Genomic DNA, 22,381 nt, shown 5'->3' with positions numbered 1-22,381 from the left:
GGAAGTATTTAAAAACAAGCTGTTGTAGCTGATTAAAATACTGGTAGAGTTTGAGCAATTTTTTTAGGTAGGATTTCTTTTTATTTAAGAAATGTAAAGTTGAATAAATTAAGGCCAAGTCTAGCCACTTTCACTGTAGTCTCTGTTTTTAGGGTTTGGCTCTATTTGATCAGAATGAAGGCATACCTTATGCTACCTTGAATTTTTTTTTTTTCTGGCTCAATGATAAAGTATCTTTTTTTTTTTTTTTTTTCTAAATACTCCTGAGCCAATTTCTGATATTGTAAGTCATTTAAACAAATCATTTTGCTCCCAGCTTCAGGGCCATCTTTATTTTTGTTATCCATTTTACAGCTTGCTTAAGCTGATGGTCATAGGTCAGATGTGTATAACACTGTGCTGAAGCAGGAGAAATGGGGTATCTTTCTTCCAGATTATCTGCATATAAGTGGATCATCATACCTTGTCTGTTAAGTTTCCCATTGGCAAGGGTATGTGTAGTTTGGGTTTTTTTTTTTTTTCCCCTCTTTCCCCATTGCCCTAAGCAGCTTAACACAGTGCCTAGTTCTTAATAGATATTTGTTAACTTTATTGTCCATATTGAAGGTATAACTTATAGTATACTATTCAAATACTCAATTTCTTAAACATGTAATTCATTCCTTATAATTTTTACCGTCTATTTGATGAATATTTTTTATCTTTCAAACTGAATATATGATTAAGAGCCGATTTGTAAGAACAAATTATTTTTTAAAAAAGACATGTCTGAGTTAATTGTATTGTTTTCCAGTTGAAGGTTCATCTAATTTCATGCAAGAAAATCAGTTTAAGTTCCAACTGATTTGCTTTAACTAAAAAGGAAGGAATAGTTATTGTTTGTGTCTTTGGAATTTATGAAATATTATATAGTATCTTGAATTTCTTTATTCTATACAGAACTGTTAGTAGAATTTTAAAAAATAGATATGAACAAATTCTTACCTGATTTTATGTTTTAATAGGTCATTGTACATGGGGGATGAATTGTAGGTTTATCCATCCTGGAGTGAATGACAAAGGAAATTATTCTTTGATCACAAAACCAGACCCTTTTCCACCCAATGGTGCACCGCCTGTTGGACCTCATCCATTGATGCCAGCCAATCCTTGGGTAGGAACTTCTCTTTTCATCAAAGCCTTGTGAAGTGTAGGATAGGAATAAATTTCAGACCTAAAATATTGTTTTGATACCAACTGAATAAGAAATTTTGAGATTTGTTAGTGTTCTTAAACTTAAATCTGATGATTTCTCTAGTTGTAAGAAGGCATTTTTACAGCTTTAGGTAATGTTTTCAAATGCATGTTTTCTTTGTCAGTGGTCCTAGACATGCCATTTATAAAGGTGGTTATAATGCAGTTTGGATAACTTATGGCTATATTTGTCATCTCTATTTTCTGGAATCCAGTAAAAGTTTATTTATTTGTTTGATTATTTTTGGTCATTCTTTTACTAGGGTGGACCAGTTGTTGATGAAATTCTGCCTCCACCACCTCCAGAACCCCCAACAGAGAGTGCCTGGGAGAGAGGACTCCGGCATGCAAAGGAGGTAAAAGGACAGCAGAAAACCTGAAAAGAAAAATACGGTCTTCTTCATTGCCTAAAATCCATTATTAGCATTTATCTGATCCAGAGAGAATGAAATGAAACACAATAAAGACACTGGAAATTATTTTCACACTTCTGTGGACTCATGCTATCCGAATTTGGAGTCAGAGGACCTGGGTTCGAATCCTGCTTCTGCTGCTTACTACCTGTTTGTCACTTCCCTCCCCTCTTTAGGCCTCAGTTTACCCATATGTAAAATATAGGGTTGGAATGGATGATCTTGAAATTTCTTCCAGTCTAAATACTATAGTCCTAATTATATCTTTCATTTTATTTTGCTGTTGATTTTTGTTTGTTTTGTTTCGTTTTTTAAGAAGAAACATAGATAAATAATATATTCCTAAATTTTAAAGATTTCCTTATATTATATGGTCTCATTTCCTGGAAAAGGCCTGAGACTACCTATATGGAAGAAGAAATTAGATTTACTTAATATTTTAAAGCAACATAGTGTAGTAGCAAAAGCAAAGGTTTTGAAATCAAAAGGTCTGAGTTCCAGCTCTAAAATTAGCTGTGACTGACCATAAAGAAGTCATTTCATCTGTCTGTGGAAATTGTGATAGAACATCTTATAAAGTAGTTAGGAAAATATTTGAACTTTATAATATACAAATATATAATATATAGATGAGTTATTACTAGTTTTATATTTGATTTAAATGAAACCAAATTTAGCAATTTATCAGGGGCATTGTGCAAGTATACTCTATTAGAAGATTTAATTTGCTCTTTTTCTTTTTTTCTTTTTTTAATTTAAATTTTTTATTTCCAAAACATGCAAGCATGATTTTCATCATTGACCTTTGAAAAACCTTGTGTTCCAATTTTCCCCCCACCTTTCTTCCCACTCCCTCTCCTAGCTGTAAATAATCCAGTATATGTTAAACATGGTAAAAATATATTTAACTTGCTCTTAAATAAAATTTCTTACTAGAGCAAATTTCACAAAATATAATTGACCTAAAGATCTGTGGCTTATAGCCTTGCTTAACCTTCAACAGTAAGGAATCATCCTCCTCCTTAACTTCCATAAAATTCTTCACAGTCTTTGTATAGATAAAGTGTTACCCTCTGTTTCTGGAAAAACTCTTAATGATGAGCAAATTAGTTAATGCATTTTTCTGTCTTCTATAGATTTTTTTTTTTTAAATTTTTTTCTTATCTTACCACACTCTTTCCTCCTGCACCACTTTTTTTTTTTAAACTTGAGTGACCTTAACAGTTATATTAACACTTAGCAATTTTTTTTTAAGTCTTAGCCCTGTTGTAATAAGGTTTTTGTCTCCTGTTCTACTATTTGCAGTCTTGGCTCAACTCCAAAACTATTTGTAGATAATTATAGGATCTTTGCCCGTTGGAATATAAGGAAAATCCATGGCTGTGTTTGGTGGGCCTGGTTTAAATACTAGATGCAACTCTGATGGTTTAATAAAGACCTTGATTTACTTATTTCTTCAAAAAAACCAATGGCCTTTAGGATCATGGGATCTAGATCTGGAAAGGCCTTTAAAAATCTAATCTAAAGGCCTCATTTTACAAATGAAGAAGCTGAGTCCCAAAGAATTTTCATTTTGTTGATAACTTTTCTGTGCTTTAACTCTTTTACAAAGCTATAGGCATCATTTTTTTTTTTTCTTTCAAAGTGTCTCCACCATCATGCAGCTTCTGCCTGACTGCTGTATTAATTTTTAGCATCCTTTCCATTTAGGGTCTCTGGGAGTGCTAGATGCCAAACCAGAATACAGGTGACTGCTAATTTTTCCCCTTCCCTTTCCCCACCCCTTCCCATCCTCAGTTATTGTGATAATATTTCCTTTTTAAATGATTTATATGTCATTTTATTCTTGCAATGGTAGGTTTTAAAAAAGGCAACCATTCGAAAAGAACAGGAACCTGATTTTGAAGAAAAAAGATTTACAGTGACCATTGGAGAAGATGAGCGAGAATTTGACAAAGAAAATGAATTTTTCAGAGAATGGAATTATCGGATTACTAGAGATGTCAGAGATACAGCGTAAGAAGTGAAACCATTTTTCTTTAATGATTTGTGGGAGGGAAATGCCAATATATCTTTGTGTTAATCTCCAAACTCTTTGGTACTTATTTAAAAGAGGAATTGCTTCTCTTCTTTTTTAAGCTGTCTACTTATCTGCAAAACAGCAGTGCAGTAGGTTATAAGTTGTGATTGCCTAGAGTGTATTAACTTGTTCCAGTGTGATATATTTGGCATCTCTAAAACAAATTCTGACTATATATTAGTAATTGACTCTTCTTTTATTCAGATTCTATTTAGTAACAAGCTATCTGCTATTCCCATCGAGTTTGGGAGCATATGTTGTAGTTTTAGGAGCCTTGTTCTCCTTTCTGCTTCCTTCAGCCCTGCATGTTCTCATCAGGAAACAGGAAATCTGTAGAGTTCGACACAAAAACACAGAAGGCATACTGCAAGCCTTAACTTGGGGGTTGGGTTATGGATCCTTCTGCCAGCCAACACTACTGCCTTTGTTTCTCTTCACCATGTTGCTGGAAACTTTGACTATGGGAGCATGCTTTTGGCAGCATAGAGCCGTTTTTGTAATTTAGTGGGGTCACAGCTTTTCTCTGTAAGTTTATTATTTATATCACCTTTCAGGCATAAAAACACCTTAAAACCCGGTTTCTATCAAAGAGAAGCATTTTGGTTCATTCTAGTTACTTGGCATAAACTAAAAATGCTTTTAACAATTCAGATTGATTTTTCAATATTTTATACGTTGGTCATTTTTTTACCTTTGGTCATGGAAAAATTCATCATGTATCAACATGAATTGTATTAATGAATTTAAATGAAAATAAAAACTTAGTGATGAATGGGACTGATAGATGTTTGTCTAGGATTCAGTCATATAACTTTAACTGACCCTTGATTTCTTAAGTATATTTTGAAATGAAAATATATGCAAACATGGCCTCAGAATATCCCTTATAGTCTATATTCAAAGAAAACTCAATCCTAACTTTGTCTCTCTCTCTCTTTTTTTTTTTTTTTTTTTTTTGCTGAGGCAATTGGGATCAAGTGACTTGCCCAGGGTCACACAACTAGGAAGTGTTAAATGTCTGAGGCCAAATTTGAACTCAGGTCCTCCTGACTTCAGGCTGGTGCACTATCCACTATACCACTAGCTGCCCCCTAACTTTGTCCTTGTAATGACTGAGGTATAGATGTGAATGAAACTTTTATTTATGCCTAGTAAATAGTAAGTTCTTAGGTACTCTTTGTGGAATGAATTTTTAAAAAATAGTCTTTTTGACTATTGTCAAGGTCTTTTTTTGCTCTCAGAAGATTGATGATCTATTAGCTTCACCAAATAAGTATAATCAGAACTGCTAGAAAGGAATAAACCCTAAGTCAAAGTGGCAGGGATTTAAAGACCTATGTGGATGAAGCATTTTGCTAATGAAAAGACTGTTATATTTGGACTCAGTGAATTAGTATTTGGAATTTTTCTGGATTATATCTTATCTCTTCTACAAAGAAAATATATGCTATAGATTTTTCTTGTTTTATTGCATAATATGGGGAAGGATTCAAATGGGTATTCACAATGGTTATTGTGAATGAATTATTTCCCATGAAGTAAATATCCAAAGACTGGTTCACAAATCTGGACATGTTTTATAAAATTGGACAAGAGGTGGGAGGATAGGAATTTAATAGAACAGAAAATATGATGGACGTATGAAGGGACAGCCATTAATTTAAAGCTTCTTCACCTAATGTTTGCCTTTTGTCTTTTCTGTTATTAAAGATATGTCAGCTCTCCATGCCTGGTGGAGCAGAGGTACACTAAAATCTCTTCTAGTTAAAAATCTGCCATAACTGCTCATGATAATGATAATAGAAATGATTTATATTTATGTAGTATGTTAAGGGTTACAAAAATGCTTTCCCCACCACAACCCCATGTATGTATATCAGTACTGACATAATTACCTGTTTTAGGCTTGAAGATACTAAGATTCGGAGATAAACATTTTACCCAAAACTACACAATGTCAGAGCCATAATTCCTTGATTCTATGACTTTAAACCAAGAACTCCATACCATCTTGTGTCCAGTGACTATATAGTGCTTTGCAAACATTATGAAACTGTGTATGGGAGTGTATATATGTATGCTTATATATTCTTCTAACAGGAAAAAGAGCACATTTGACACAGCATGTTAGAGTACAAATAATAAATTCAGGCCATGTGCTGGGGTAGTGGTAGTGGTGGTGGTGGTGTTTTAAATAATTTAAGATTTAAAAAATCACTTTGGAAAGTGGAGAGAATACTATTCGTTTGAGCTTTTCATCCCATCTGAAAAGGACAGTTAATTAACATTAGAAAGTAATATTATAGCTATATGCCTTCATATAACAAATGCCTTGATTCTTGAATGTCAGATTGAAGGTATCATTAGCAGAAGTGTTCTAATATAAAACACTATAATCCCCAAATGCTATAATCTTAAGTATTCATGTTGATATCCTGCCCATTTTTAAATTTAAGATCTCTTTTAGTAAGCTCCCATGTGTTCATTATCATCTCTATGCTAACATCAATATATTTGATTTGAATCTCTTACCTGAAATCCACTCTCTCGTCACTCATTATTTGCTGGACATTTTCATTTCAGAATCTTCCCACTTCCATCAACACTTCAAACTCCTGGTTCTAGAAAAGATTTCTTGGTTTAAATACTAGGTTTGTGATCTTGGGCAAGTAACTTAACCTCTATGAGGCTTAGCTTCTTTAGTAAAAATGGTGATAATGTTTTATGTAATATTAATCTCAAAATCTTGTGGTTTAAATCAACGAGTTTCTGTAAAGTGCTTTGCAAACATTAAAATATCATATAAATATCCATTATTAATATTATAAATATACCTCTTCTCCAAACTTTGGTAATTTCTCTTAAGTACACCACTATCCCAATCAGCCTAGTTCATACCTCCCTTTTAAAGGCCGCCTTATTCTTTCATTCTCTCATATTGAAAGCCTTTCATAGCCTGGATCCAGCCTCCTTTTCTGGATTTATTTCATATTATTTCTCTTCACACATACTTTTGCAGTCAAACAGGCATATATGATTTTCTACTTATTAGTGTTCTTTCCCTATTCAGATGGTTATATTAATCTGAGTAAATGTGGTGTTTCTCGTTGCTTCTCCCTCTAGAAGGGAAGCTCCCTGAAGGTAGAAACCTTATCCCTGTTATAGTACTTTCTGCATAGTAGATGCTAATAAATGGTTTTTAATTGAATTAAGCGCTTAAGCTTTTGTAGACTATACCTTTAAGTAAAGGTATGTAACCTGCCTTTGTGTAAATTGCAGTCTATGCAATATAAGGCAAAATTATAGGTAAAATTTAATAAAACTCTTAGATGAAAAATGAGCGGTTCAAAGTAAAGTTCTATGTGAGTTCTAAAAAGGAAGTTGTTGGGTTTCTATTGGATTAGAATATGTTCTGGAACAATTCCATAGAGGAGTTGGAATTTTATTTGGGTTTTTAAAAAATGATTCCGTAAGTAGTAGAATATTTTAAGCATTGCATGAGCAAAGACATGCAACTTAGGGCTTGTTTGGCAGGGCAGAAGTTATTTCATTTTGGCAAGAGCAAAGTATATGAAGAGTAGTAATAGATGAGCCAAAAAGAAAGGTTGCCTTGAATGCCAGGGGGAGGTCCTTTAATTTTACTTGATTAGAGGCAATCAGGAGCAACAGAAAATATTAGCCAAGTAGTGACCTGACCAGATCTGATCTTAAAAAGTTGACTGTAGCTAGTGCTGTGAAAGATGGATTGGAATGAAAGAAGAGTAGAACAGGAAGTTCTGTTAGGAATATATTCCAATAATTAAGGTGAGTGAGAATACAGTCATTTTAAGCACTGCCTGTTTCAAAACTGCATGGAAAATAACATCCTGAGACAACTTCATCAGAGGAAAGTGATTTCTTCTTTCATTAAATTTTTACAGAAATTAAACACAGTTTACTCCTATGAGAATTATTTTAGGTAAAGGAATTTCTTTTCTATAAGATCATAATCCTAACTTATAGCTATAGTACTTGTATTGAACACAATGAAGTTTAGTTTAACTTTATCTTAAAGTGAAAAACTTAACATATATACACAGGGCTGACCCTGTCTTAAATAAAGAACTCTAGGGGGTGATTTTTGAAACAAATTAGAAATAGCACAGTAGGCACATAACAATTAAAAACAGGGCACCATTGATGCAAATAAAATCATATAGAAAAAATTGGTAGAGGCATCAAAGCAAGAAGATAAGCAAAATTGTTATAAATAAATAAATAAAAGACATATTTGCTGGAATGGATGAAAATTGATCAGAGGTTTTAGGGGGAGGAGATAATTGTTGTTTTAAACAGGATCTGAAGATGAAAGCAAAACTTCCTGTCTAAATTTAGAAGACTTTTTATCTTTTAGATAACTTGGTGAGGGAAGCTTCAAAAAATTAATCAAAGATGACTAAGTAGGTTATCTCTACCTAAGAAATTTTTAGCTTATAATTTATAGAAAAATTTTACTAGCTGATATATTATGGTTCCACTCAACTTAAACAGGGTGACTATTTTCTAGTTACTAACTTTGCCTATTGCTATTATAGAGAAATAAATGAGAAAAAATTGTAAGGAATTGCACCATCTGGGAGTTTTAGATTCATTTCCAATTTGTAAACAAATACCTAGAGGCCCTGAGGTTTCAGTTAAAGAGTTCAGATCTAAATTGGGTACCTGATGTCATTTCCATTTGCTTGTATGGGTAGTAGAAATTGCCAGTAAAAAGATTTCCTGATACTTAGTTGGGTTTTTCTAGGTCTTGAGCAGGGAGCAGATTATTGCCAGGAAAGGAATCATTTGGGTTGTTGTAAAACCATACTTGTTCTTTCTTCTTGCATCTCCTCTTGTCATATTTTCTCTGTTCTTGCTTACTAGTGCTTGAAGGGCATAAGTGACTCAAGCATTAGTTCTTGTTTAGAAAAACTTTGATATCTTTCCCTTCATTTCTCCTAGATCTTTGAGCTTCATCACCAATATTGATTCTTGATTCTTTTCACCAAATATTTGAGTAATAGGTGTATTCTAAGTATTGTACTATTGCTTCTCAGATAAAGTATCTAAAATTATTCTTGCTTTTAAAAGAGTTGACAATTTATCAGAAGATGCATGTACAAATAACTAATGGGAGACAGAATGTGATCAGAAGAATAGACTTGACATTCTGTGCTGTGGAAAAACTTGAGGGAGATATTCTTGCAGCTAAGTATAGATGAGGAAAGCCTTCACAGAAGGACTCCTTAATTAGGTCTTGAAGAAAGGAGAAACTTTTATCCCCTTCCCATAGATTTATTACCAGTGGATGCTGAAATAGAATGAAAGAGTTCTGAAAAATTAGGTTGTCTTTTTATCAGGTCTTGAAATGTCAGAACAAGGGTTATTCTATACATACATGGAAAACCACTAAAGTTTAGTGATTGTGGTTGTTTTTAGCAGAAGAGCGACATAATAAAAGCCTGTGGTCTAAGCATTAGGAAGATTAAAAGGGCAAGGTAGAGAATTAAAAATGCTTGATGCCAACGATCCAGTTAGGAGACTATTATATTCCTGGATAAGGTCTTGTATTACAGGGGTTGCTTTGGGAGGGAAAAAAAAAAGAGAATTGCATTTGGAAGATATAGAAGAGGTAAAATTAGCAGTATTGACAGAAGTAAATTAGATGGCATTGTTAGGAGAAAGATGAGGAAGAAGGGAAGAGTCAGAAGTTTTTTTAAGTCTTCAAGACTAGGTTACTAAGTCAATAAAGATGCTATAATGTGTTATATAAAGAACTAGAGTTCGGGAAGGATGTCAGAATAGAATATAGATTTTTGAGTCATGTAAAATGAGAAGATAATTGAAGCCACAAATAAAAACACTAAAGGACAATTGGAGATAGATTCTTCTCTCTTCCTTCTCCCCATCTCCTTTCCTCAAATTATAAAAAGGGAAAAAGAGATTATTGGATCAGACCTCCTTTAAGTCAACTGACTGAAAATTTAAAAAAAAAAAAAATTAATTAAGTAGAAAGTTTTGTATGCCTTCATATGTATAATGGTTATTATTTTTCTTGCCTTCTCAAAGCATGGGTGAGGGCTTAGAGGAAGGGGAGAAAAATTGGAATTGGAAATTTTAAAAACAAATAAATAATAAAATATTGTACTAAGAAGATTCTGCTCAATTTCTCAGATTCCATTTGTAGAAGCCTTCCTTGATTACTCCAGTCATGTTGATTCTATTTTCTAGCTCTGGTGTTTATCATCCATACTATATACTAAGCAGTACATTATAGACTTTCTTATCATCTAATTACTTTATATGTATGTTGTTTGTTTCTCAGTAAGATGTGGGCATTTTGTGATTAGAATTCATAATTTGATTTGGGTCTCCTCTAGTATAAAGCACAATTAGGCTGTAAGTTCTGAATACTTGTTTATTCATAATGTTGTATGCAAATTTTTTTTTCCATTCTCCAAGTAAAATTTACTTTCAATCTTTTTTTTCTTTCTTCAGACTTGAACCATATTCAGATCCTTATTATGATTATGAAATAGAACGATTTTGGCGTGGTGGACAATATGAGAACTTCAGAGTGCAATACACAGAAACTGAACCATATCATAATTATCGAGTAAGTCTGAGTCAAATATACATATCTAAATTTTTTGCTTTTTTTTTTTTTTTTTTAAGATTTGAATTTTATTGACAGTGTCCAGGTTATCATAGCTAAAATGAATGATTAAGATTTCTATTTATAATTAAATTTCATTCAGACATTTACTAAATTTGTGGTTACCACAAAGCACTAAATATTATTGGTGTGTTGATTATCATTCAGTTCGTAGATCTGAATTCTGAGCACTTTTTCTTGGGGTACGTTGGGTACTTAAAGCTGCATTTCTTAATGTTTTAAAGCTATATAATCTAGACTCAACTAGTTCAGATTGGATTTTCTGGCCAGTTAGTCTGTATTTGTGAGTAACTAATCCATGACCAGGTATTTACAAGTGGTTCATAATTTATCCATCACTTTGAATCATGATGTGTCTAGCAGAAATTTAGCTAGGAGCTATTACCATTATCAGATTATTCTCACTAATATGATTTATGAGGCATGATTACAAAATAGTGGAGTTTCAGAACAAAAGTCAGAACACATAATAAAAGTAATTTTAATTGGCCTGATGACCACATTAGAAAAATATATCCTTAATGTCAGGCAGCAATTCTGCTGATTAGCTTTGTTCTTGTCCCAGGGTAGGGGTTGGTTGCTTTTCTGCAATGGGGACAAAGTCCATGTTTTAGGAATCAGAAGGAGTTCCTTAGAACACTAGCCACAGAACTTCTCCTTTGTGAAAAGGTGAATGGCCATGGTAAGGCAGTCCATGCTGTTGCACAGGATATCACCACAAGGCAATGTAAAGCTAGTTCCTCTTCTTTATACAGTAATTAGGGGTTGAAAGTGAGGGAGCACTTAGTTTTTGTACTATGATAGACTTGAACATTTCAGAATAAGAATAGAGGAAAATCTCAAAATAAGCCTTTGTTGCTATACCAGAGGCCTGGATAGTATTTGTTGAACTGAATTTAATAATCAAACTTTATTTTAGCAACTCTGGTTTTGTGTGGAATCCATTCCTTAACATTGTACCCAGTAACAACTTCATTGTTTCCTATTTCCTCAAGTGAAACTTTGAAATTACTCATTATTCAAAACTAAACTTTGTTTCTTTTATAATCAAATAAGTAAATGTGTTTAAATAGTTTTGTGTTGTGTGTATTTTTTAACTCAGGAGAGGGAAAGGGAACGAGAGAGAGAAAATAGACAGAGAGAACGGGAACGGGAACGTGAGAGAGACCGAGAAAGGGAACGGCGGCAAAGGGAAAGAGAGCGAGAGAGAGAGAGAGAACGGGACAAAGAACGCCAACGAAGGAAAGAGGAGTGGGAACGAGAACGAGCCAAGAGAGATGAAAAAGACAGGCAGCACAGAGACCGGGACAGAGAAAAAGAGCGAGAAAAAGAAAAGGAAAAACCAAAACCTAGATCCCCTCAACCACCAAGGTAGGATATTTCCCAAGAATGTTGGGTGTAGGGGCAGGTGAGATTTGGGAGTATTTGCCATCTCCTCCAGTAGACTTGGTGTTCCAGTTAAGACAATTACTCATTTCTGTTCTGTGTTCCCTGGGACAAAATATTGTTTTATTCTTTTGGTGCTGAAGGAAGTTAAAAGACACTACCTTTACAGTTTTGTTTTTTAGATTATAAAGTTTCTAACTTAAGAGTATCTGGTTATTTCATTTTTGTCAACACTAAAATACTTATAGCCAGGAGATCTAGGTGGTTGTTTTTTCTAGATCCCTTTAAGTTTTGTACAATTGATACAGTAGTGTCTTCACATATGATGATCGGCATAATCTGATGATTAATTTTCTCAACCAGTCTACTAGGACTTATAAACAAACCTTCCATCCTATGATGCTTTAATTGCTTACTTGAATAGTATTTACTTGAGTTAGGAAAACAGACTATATGTATCAAATAATGGATTTTTTAAAATAAGTACATTGGTGTGGTTTTTGCATAGTTTTAAAATACTTTGAACTCTAAAAATCTTACATAAAGATACTTGTATGATATGCTAAAAGTCAAAGGTATAATTATATAATATTTTGTAATTACATAGTATTGAAGTCAGTATTCATGTAACTTCCTGGGAGAAAAGTTATAAATAATGTCATAATAGGACATGATTGGGCTGATGTCGGAGGACTTAGTCCAGATGATAGATTTCCTTAATATTGAAATTTGTCAGTTTTGAAGCTTTTTTCAGATTCATCTCCAAGTCAGCTGTTCTCTCTTCTCCTTTCTTTTTCTCTTTTTTTTCCCTTCTCCTTTCTAAAACTGTTATTGTCATATGTATCTCATGACAAAACTTTGAAGACTTAAAAAATAGTTCATGAGGAACAGTTTGGGAGGTCCTCATCTAAATTCTAAATGATTATCAAAGTGCTAGATTTGGAGGAAGACTTGAGTTCACACATCCAATTTAAGATACTTGTGGTCCTAGTCTTAATCACTGAATGGGTGTGGCTTCAGTCAAATGGACACCTGTTGAAGATCTTAGCTTTAAAAAAGCCAAGATATTCCCTTTCATCTAGAGCCATCTGCAACCTTCTTGATCTCTGACCGTTGAAACTAGATGGCTCTGGAGGGGAAAGTGAGGCAGGTAACTTTGCACAGCTCTCCCTCACTTCAATCCAATTCATTTGCATGTCATGTCTTTACCCCCCTGGTGTCATGATCCTCATGGAAAAGGAAGAACAAACAACAACAACTTGCCACTAGATGGTGTGGCAGATAAGTGTCTGGGTCTCGAATTACAAAGAATGGAGAAGGAAATTGCAAAACCACTCCAGTGTCTTTGCCAAGAAAACCCTAAATGGGATCACAAAGAGTCAGACTGCTGAAATAACTAAACAGTAACAAAAATGGTGAGGTCATGGTCAGAGTTCTTCTGCAGCAGAATTTACTTTTCTGAAAAAATAAAAAATATATACTTCCTGTTCACAAAATTGTTAAAAGAAAAAAGGACTGCAAAAATAGAAGTTCTCTGTGTGTGATAGAAATGAGGAATAATGGGCTTAAATGTACCCTATAATTTCCCAGGCTTAGCTATGCAAAATTGAGGTCTAACTTCTTTCTAAATTCTTCACTAAGGTAAATATAGTACATGAGCTGTGGAATAGAACTAGGGAAGGAGTAGGAGAAACAGACAAATACAAAGATAGATAACAGAAGAAAAAAGATGATAAACTCTGAGCACAATGTCTTAAAAGTTTTTGAGAAAAGAATTAGTTAAATTTGATTGTAAAATTTATATTTTCTTTTAAAATTTCTGATGTATATATCAAAAATTTACTTTTCCTGACTTAGGGTACTTTAAATCAGATCCACTTTATAGAAAAATTTGTAGTGACTTTTACTTAGCTATTGGAAACTTTTTTTTTAATCAATTACCATTTACTAAGCATCTAGTATATGTGCTAAGTACTATTGGAGAGAGGTACTGGAATACAAAGACTGAGGTGAAACTGTGTTCCTAAAGAAATTAAATTATGACATTATGACATATACACTTATAAGTATATACAAAACAAATGAAAAGTAATTTTTGTTTGGGGAAAGATACAAGGAACTATTATGAAAAATTTTTTTAAAAGGTCTATTGTGAAAGGTTATTGTTGAGCTGAATCTTGATGAAAACTAAAGATCCTTGGAGGCAAAAATGAGGAAAGAATGCCTTCCAGTCATGGTAACTAGCCAGTGCAAAAATGAGATATGGAATGCAGGTTATGGCATACTGGGAATGTGAAGGGGAGTGATGTGTCAGAAGACAAGATAGTTGGTGGAGACCAAGTTGTAAAGTTGTATTTAAATGACAAATAGAGAAGTTTATATTTGACTCAGGAGTTAATAGGAAGCCACTGGAACCCAAAGAGAAGGATAACCTATGCTTTAGGAAAGTTGCTAAGGCAGCTGTATGGAGGATAGATTGGAGTAAGAAGAAACCTAAGGTAAGAAGTCTATTAGAATTAGTTCACACTTTAGGGGAACTAACTAGCATGATAATAGAAGAGAATGAAAGCAAGACAGATTGTAAAAGTCAAAGGGAAACTAGATTTTTGGAGTGAGAAGTAGAAGGTGACACTGTTGTTATTATCCTGAGTACCTGAGAATTAGTGATTGATTTTGGAGAAAGATAATAAATTGTTTTAAACTCAGTGAGTTTGAGACATCTGTAAAATACCTAGTTTGAAAAGTCCAAAAGGAAGTTGGATATAAGGGATTGGAGAAGAACTGTGACTGGATGTTTAGATTTATGAGTCACTCACTAGCATAGAGCTTAGGAGATCATGAAATAAGAGAGTGGAGAAAGGAAAGAGAAGGAGGCCCAAGAAGGCATCATGGCACACTCTGAATAAGGGGGCACAATATGGATGGTCATCCAGTCAAGCCAGCTGAGAAAGAGCAGTCAGGAAGAAGAACTAAGGGAGTAGTCACAAAAGAGACAGTATCCAGGAATAGGAGATAGTCAACAGCATTTAACGTTTTGGAGAGGTTAACAAAGATGACAATTGAGAAAAAGGCGTCAGATTTAGCAGTTAAGACATAGTTGGTAACTTTGGAGAGAGCAATTTCAGTTGTATTAAGGTTGAAAACCAGAGTACAAGAATTTGAAAAAGCACTGAGAGGAGTAATAGTAGAGGCAGAGAGTAAAGGCAGATTTTTCTTAGGCGTTTGGCTGGAAAGGGGAGGGACAGATATTTGGCACAACTCAGAGAGGACCATCCCATTCCTTTACAGCTTAGTAAATGGGGGGGAAAATAGATAGTGGTAAGCAATAATAATACTACTTGTCATGATTTAAAGATAGTACTATTCAACTCTTCTTTTTTTTTTAATTAATTTTTTCCATTAATAATCATTTACTCATCTCACTTTGTTGTCCCCCCATATCCCCATCCTCACCTTTAGGGAGTAAATCAAAATTCCCTGCAACAAATACACACACAAATAGAACATATCCCCAAATTGTCCGTGTCCAAAAAATGCATGTCTTACTCTGTATATCTAGTCCATCATCTCTAAGGAGGGAGGCAGCATTCTGCATCATGGTTGATTAGAGTTCTTAGTTTTTTAAAATGTACATTTTTATAATGTTATTATATTATAAATTATTCTGGTTCTGCTTATTGCACTCTGCATTTGTCTTACCCTTATCTTATTTGTATGGCTTCTATTTGTGCCCCTTGATTATGTGAGAAAATAAATTCTTCCTTCCTGTTCCTCTCCTTTCTTCCTTGTTTATGCTTCCCTCTTCCTTCCTCCGCTTTCGTTTTTGCAAGATCATCACAATATAACCCAAAATAATCCCAGATCAGCTATCATATTGAACTCCCTCTATGATTCCAGATGGCATTGTAGCTCTCGAGATGCTTTTATCATTTCTCTCCCCTTAGAAGGCAAATACTTTATCTTTATTGGTAATTTATAATCTTTTTCCTCTTGTGTTTGTAGTTCAAAGTTCTTCTCAACTCTAAACTTTTATCAGGAATGCTTAGAAATCCTTTTTCATTAAAGGTTCATTTTCTCCCTGTAGTATTCCATTTTGTTTTCTTGGGTAAGTTATTCTTGGTTATAAGGTTTTGCCTTTGTTTTCTGTTATTCTTTGCTCTTTTGTCATGGTAGGTACTAAATCTCGTGTGAATCTAACTGTAGTTCCTTAGGACTTAGGACTCTTTTCTTCTGGCAAATTAAGTTTTTTTTTTTCCCTTTGGTGTTGACATTCTGGATTTTGTCTGTATTGTTCCTCCACATTTTCATTTAGGGTTTTCTTTCAGGAGTTGATTGATGCTAGGGTTGAAAAATAGACTCCCATTGGTAGACCTCTAGTTTTTCATGTATTTGTGACTTAACCTTGAATGTCCTGTTTTAATCTTCTTTCAGTATTTTTCTGCCAAAGTGTGATCAATCCCTTTAATTCATTGGCTCTCTTGCCAGCTATTGAGACAGTCAATTAGAGGTTCTAGTAGTCAGGTAAGATATAGATAGGAATCTTGACCCATGTGATTGTGACCTTTGCTCTGTACCCTTTTTTTTTAGTCTATTCAAAATTTCCTCATCACCTTCTAGATATAAAAATAATTCACCTAATTCATTGTGAGTTGGCAGACCACCAACTGGTATTTTGTCTGAATTTATGGCATGATGCCAATGTTTTGGTCTCACAGACAGAAAAGTAAACTTGACGTATGGCTAAATCTTTTGCTTTTCAGTTCCAAGCAAAAATCTAATAAATGTTCTTGAATTGTGGATGAATTCTGTAGATGCTAAAGGTGTTTTCTGACATCACTATGGATTTGAACATTATGACAGAAGATGTCTTAAAAGCAGTTAGTGTTTTTCACAATCTATGACTTAGGTTTACCTGTATTTGTATAACTCCCTTTTCACAATAAGCATCTAAATTAAATCACGTCAAGAATGTTTTAGAAGAGCTTCTTACTTAAAGGAACACTAAGATGACAAAACCTTTTGTAATTTTTCAAAATCGCCTTCTAGGAGTTTTTTGTTAACATTTTCATAAATAGTAAAAAACTTCTACTTCATTAATTTTTGATAACTTTGAAACTGGATCAAATTTGACTTTTTCATGTCTTAAGAAAAAATAACTCAAAAGGCCCAGGAGTTTCTGTTTCTAGTTTATTCAAAGCTTTCTTTCTTTTTTTTTTTTTTTAAATGTTCTCCTTCCCTTAAACATGTGGCATTTTCAATTTGACTTTTTAAGTCAGAAAGATTTTTTTTTAAACTTCTGAACACTTGTGTTCCTTAATATTCATATTTAAAATTATTTTACTAAGAATTCTTTACCATTTTTGATTAGAAGAAGAATGGAACTAGAACTAAGTAAAAAATGGGGAGAACCAACTCTGTTTTTGAACTTACCGAAGGCATGAATTTTAACATTATTATGTCCTAATGAAGTTAGCATGATAGAGAGGCAGATGGCTTAATTACAGAATGTGCTAGTAGACTCAGATCATCTACTTTCAGTTTTGTGTCCATACCTTCCTGAATTAGACTTCTGTGGGTTTTTTTATGAATCAAAAGTTTCAGAATTAAGAATGCAAATTTAATAGAAATGCCCTGGACTGGAAATTCTTATCCTGGCTCTGCCACAAATTAGTGCTGTGGGATCGATTAAGATTGCTTAAACTTTGTGAAACTTGTTTATTATAAAATGAGGAGGTAGAACTGTTTGACCATTAATGTTGCTTCTGACCTATAAAGCTGGATCAGATCCTCATGTAATTATTCATACCATTCTCTTAACTTTGATTATTGATAAGATTGTTCCACATACCTATCTCATTGGTGCTAAGAGGCTTTTTAATCTTAGAACCTATTACTCTAATTTAGCTGAACTCTTTATTCTCAAAGTCCTAAAGCTTCAAGTAGACCAAAATTTCCAAAGGTATACTGCCATTTCCTTTGAGCATCCAGGTTTGTAACAATAAATTATCTTTTTTAATCATGAAATATTTTATTATGAACATTTCATTGTACCAAAGACCAGAGAAAAAGGATTGAAACTTTAAGTCTCTATTAGAGCAATAACTTTAATTAGGGTATCCCATTTCTGTAACAATTATGCCTTTCTAATCACCCTTCCAGGATAAGTTAAATGTCTCAAATTTTTCAGACATTTTGGAATTTTGATTGACTATGATTAAAGATTTTTTTCACATTCTCTTCTTCTACAAAGAGGAGAGCTATATCCATCAAATATATATTAAAATTGAAATAAGTGTAAGAATTTTGTCAGATATCAGCATCTGTTACACTGCTTTATCTAAGTTGTAGCATTTCAAGAGTATCCAAAAGTCGTAACATTTGCTAATACCATCCTGAACTTAGCTCTAATTTGTTTCCAGATATTAAAAAGATTAATGATATATTATGGCAACATGATAGAATATTTACTGGAAATTTTAATTTCAGAATCACAATCAAGTACTTATTAATAATCTTCACTTAGTCTACTTAATTTTAAGTCTTTCATGCAAATTCTAAATCAGTAGGAACCTTTTAAATCACAAAACTTAGGCCTTATAATCCCAAGAAGGTAAGCTTCCTGAAATGTAGTGAGAAAGACATATACAAAATATGAACACATTGTGTTTTCCTCTGCTTTTGAAATATTAACTCTACACATTAACTTTATTAGCATTGGAATTAACTCTCAAGTTAAGGGCAGATTAAGAAAGTATGAACCTGATAGTGAACTACCTTTTTCCTTGTCCAAGGATCAGCATAAATTTAGCTTGGGAAAATTGTTCACAAGATTGGTAGTGAAATTTTTCTTATCTCTTTTTGAAATCCAACTGACTTAATAGCAATCTGATAAATCAATGAATCACATATCCTTAAGGGGAAAAAAATCAAAAGTATCAGTAAAGTCTAAGAGAGGAAGAAATTAGTGTGTTCCTCTAAACCAAAGCTTCTTAGGTGGGATTCATGAACTCATTGGAGTTTTTAGATAGATAGATAGATAGATAGATAGATAACTATTTTACTCTAATTGGTTTCTGTATTTTAGTTTATGTATTTAAAAATCTCTTCATCCAGATAATTCTATGAAGAGGTCCATAAGTTTTGACAGACTGCCAAAGAAAGGGTCCGACTCAAAAAAGCTTTATTATAAAATATCCAACCCTCATTTTTTTTTCTAGTTTTTGATGTAACTTCCTTACTTAGGATGTTTTTTGTTATTAATTCATTTTCATTGTGCTTATTCCTTGTGACCCCATATAGGTTTTCTTGGCAAAGATACTGAAGCATTTGCCATTCCTTCTCCAGCTCATTTTACAGATGAGGAAACTGAGGCAAACAGAGTTAAGTGATTTGCCCAGAACCATGCATTAAGTATCTGAGGCCAAATTTGAACTCAAGAAGATGTCTCCCTGACTCCTGACCCAATTTTCTATCCATTGCATCACTTATCTTCTCCATTTAAGTGCCCCTCTTGGAATATTTATTTTAGGACAGTTCTCATTTTCTTCCTTCTACATACTTTTACTAGTTCTTTTTCACTCCCCTGATGGCTCTGCTCTAGCATGTTAGCTGCTAAATTCATATTGTTTGTATTTCTACTTTGAGAATTTCTTACTTTCTCATTTTGCCCAGTATTTACTTTCAGGTTGCTCTTTAATTTTTTTTTTAAACAATATTTAAATATCAGTACAATCATTTGTATTTAAAATTTTTGACAACACATAAAGTAACAACTTTTCAATCTCTTTAAGTTTCAGTCAGAATACTTGATCCCATCTTCTTATTCTGTCTTTTATTTTGCAATACTTAAGTTAATTTCTTTGTATTAATTATAATTTATGATATTGTTATTTGGCAAAAGGTTTAGACACAGAGGTCCATGTAACCTTAATATAATGCTGCTATCACTCACTTCACATATCAAATAGCTAAATCTTGCTGTTCTTACCTCCATAGCATCTATTATATCTATACTCTTCTCTTCATCGATATTGCTCTTGTCCTAGTTCAAGTCCATATCATCTGTATCCTGTTCTATTGCAACATTCTCCTAAGGTCTCCCTGCCTCAAGCCTTTCCCTACTCTAAGCCATTCTCCATACCAGAGTGTTTTTCTTGAAGCATAGAAACTGTCATCATGTCACAGTAATCTCTACTGGATTCCTATTACCTCTGGTATTAAATCTAAACTCTTTTGTTTGATATTTGGTGTTCTTCGTAACTGGCTCTACTTTTCAGCTTTATTATACCTTATTCCCCTCCATTTGTGTACTCGGGTTAAGACCAAATTGGCCTTCTTGTATCTATTTAGCATATAATATGCATATTGATGTCTAAATTAATACAGATGAAATAAATTAAACATATCTTCTACAACAAACATTTCATTTTTCCAAGTTCATAGGCAGCTAAGTTATCTTTTTCTCTATTTCTTGGATAAATAAGTGCCATAATTTAATATTCCCTCAGTGGGGACAAGATTTCCAGACCCACTGGAAGTGAAAAAAGTCCTCAAAACATGTTTTGTTTTGGAGTAGATTTTTAATAGTGGAATGAAAATTCTTCAGTTTTAATTACTCACCTGAATCTTTTCTGGCAGTAGTTTTGACATAACCTTGAATGAAAAGGTGAGTTTCATCAGTTAAAAACTTTTTTCAATCTTGAGTACTCTAGTTTTTATTTTATATATAATGAGGTTTTTCTTCGTAGGAACAATTAGCTATTTGTTTTTAAATTATTCTTGTTTGTTTCTTCAAGGGAGGCCTGTACTAGACCACAGAGAAATCAGTAACAAACATTCCATCTGCCAAGTTCATCTGAAGGTCTTTACCTGTTTTCAAAGGTTTAACTAGGCTTTCGTGCATCAACAGTTTCAATTCTTCCGTGGTGTTTTTCATTTTCAGCCTCACTTCGTTTTGAGCTTCAGAGTAATTGATACTATTATGATATTCATTTTTAAAAACCAAACCAAAGAAATCAATGAAATGTGGGTATGTCATGAAATGCAACACTAATTCTGTTTTATCTAGTCAAGATCAAACATTCTGAGCCACTAAAATGTCAGCATACGCATGACTATTGATATCACAGAAGAAATCACACCATAAGTATTGCTCCTTCCAAGTAATTTACTCTCTGAGCCATTCTTTCTACATAGCATGTATGTGTGCTCCCTCTATTAAAAGTAAATTCCTTGAGGGTCAGGTACTATTTGCTTCTGTCTTTGCATCCCCTGTGAATAGCCTGATACCTGATACATAGTAAATACTTAATAAGTACTGTTTGATTGAAGAATATGTTTTGTTTTTTTTTTAACAATGCTGTGTATTACTATATTTTAGAAAGATTTTAAAAGATTATCATTCTGACAGTAATAAATATGTGAATTTACTTCTCCAGCACCTCTATTTAGTTTTTATTTTCAATAAAAGTGAGGAGTACCTCGAGTTTCTTTTTTTTTAATTTACTTTTGATTATAAGTGAGATTGAACATTTTTCAAAGGATTATTAGAAATGTATTTCTTCTTTCAAAAATTATACTTTTTTATATTTTTTTCAAAAATTATAATTATAAAAAAGGATAAAGATCCTTTGGGGTTTTTATTCATTGTGGATTGAAAGTTGCCACAATTTTAACAGTTCCTCATACATCTTGGGGCAGGCATCTGAGTGGCATAGTAAATAAGAGTCAGTTTAATCTGGACTCAGGCGCTCAATTAGATGTGTGACTCTGGGTAAAATGCTTTTAATCCCATTTATCTCAGTTTCCTCATCTGTGAAGTGAGCTGGAGAATGAAATGACAAACCATTGACAAATATCTTTGCCAAGAAAACCCCAAATGGGATCATGAAGAGTCAGACATAAAGAATGACTAAAAAACAATAACAACAACAAAAAACCCAACATGTATTTTAGGATGAGGAGTTTTTAATCTGCCATTTTTGCTGTAATCTTTTGGTTTCAGATTTCTTTTTTTTTTTTTTTTTTTTTTAATTTATTATAACTTTTTATTGACAGAACCCATGCCAGGGTAATTTTTTTTACAATATTATCCCTTGCACTCACTTCTGTTCTGATTTTTCCCCTCTCTCCCTCCACCCCCTCCCCTAGATGGCAAGCAGTTCTATATATGTTGAATATGTCGCAGTATATCCTAGATACAATATATGTGTGCAGAACCAAAGTTCTTTTGTTGCACAGGGAGAACTGGATTCAGAAGGTAAAAATAACCTGGGAAGAAAAACAAAAATGCAAACAGTTTACATTCATTTCCCAGTGTTCTTTTTTTGGGTGTAGCTGCTTCTGTCCATCATTGATAAATTGAAACTGAATTAGGTCTCTTTGTCAAAGAAATCCACTTCTATCAGAATACCTCTTCTTACAGTATTGTTGTTGAAGTATATAATGATCTCCTGATTCTGCTCATTTCACTTAGCATCAGCATCTAAGTCTCTCCAAGACTCTCTTTATTCATCTTCCTGGTCATTTCTTACAGAACAATAATATTCTATAACATTCATATACCACAATTTACCC

General features: G+C 33.3%; 1 protein-coding gene across 6 annotated transcripts in view; it reads left to right on the top strand.

Annotated features, from left to right (window-relative positions):
- ZC3H18 (zinc finger CCCH-type containing 18) overlaps nucleotides 1–22,381 on the top strand; it is an 85,807-nt gene that overhangs the window by 20,953 nt on the left and 42,473 nt on the right. For all 6 annotated transcript variants that reach the window (XR_004231631.1, XM_031950154.1, XM_031950156.1 and 3 more), the window contains exons 4-8: nucleotides 1,005–1,153; nucleotides 1,497–1,589; nucleotides 3,505–3,662; nucleotides 10,243–10,360; nucleotides 11,523–11,791. Coding sequence is in view for 5 of the 6 variants with exons in the window: in XM_031950154.1 (XP_031806014.1) it covers nucleotides 1,005–1,153; nucleotides 1,497–1,589; nucleotides 3,505–3,662; nucleotides 10,243–10,360; nucleotides 11,523–11,791 (787 nt within the window). In the remaining variant the exon portion in view is untranslated. The remainder of the gene's footprint in view (nucleotides 1–1,004; nucleotides 1,154–1,496; nucleotides 1,590–3,504; nucleotides 3,663–10,242; nucleotides 10,361–11,522; nucleotides 11,792–22,381) is intronic.

This window comes from Sarcophilus harrisii, chromosome 2 (genome assembly GCF_902635505.1).
Source record: "Sarcophilus harrisii chromosome 2, mSarHar1.11, whole genome shotgun sequence".
Taxonomy (NCBI): Eukaryota; Metazoa; Chordata; class Mammalia; order Dasyuromorphia; family Dasyuridae; genus Sarcophilus; species Sarcophilus harrisii.
Note: the sequence above shows the minus strand (reverse complement) of the source record. Positions and strands in the feature narration are given on the sequence as shown.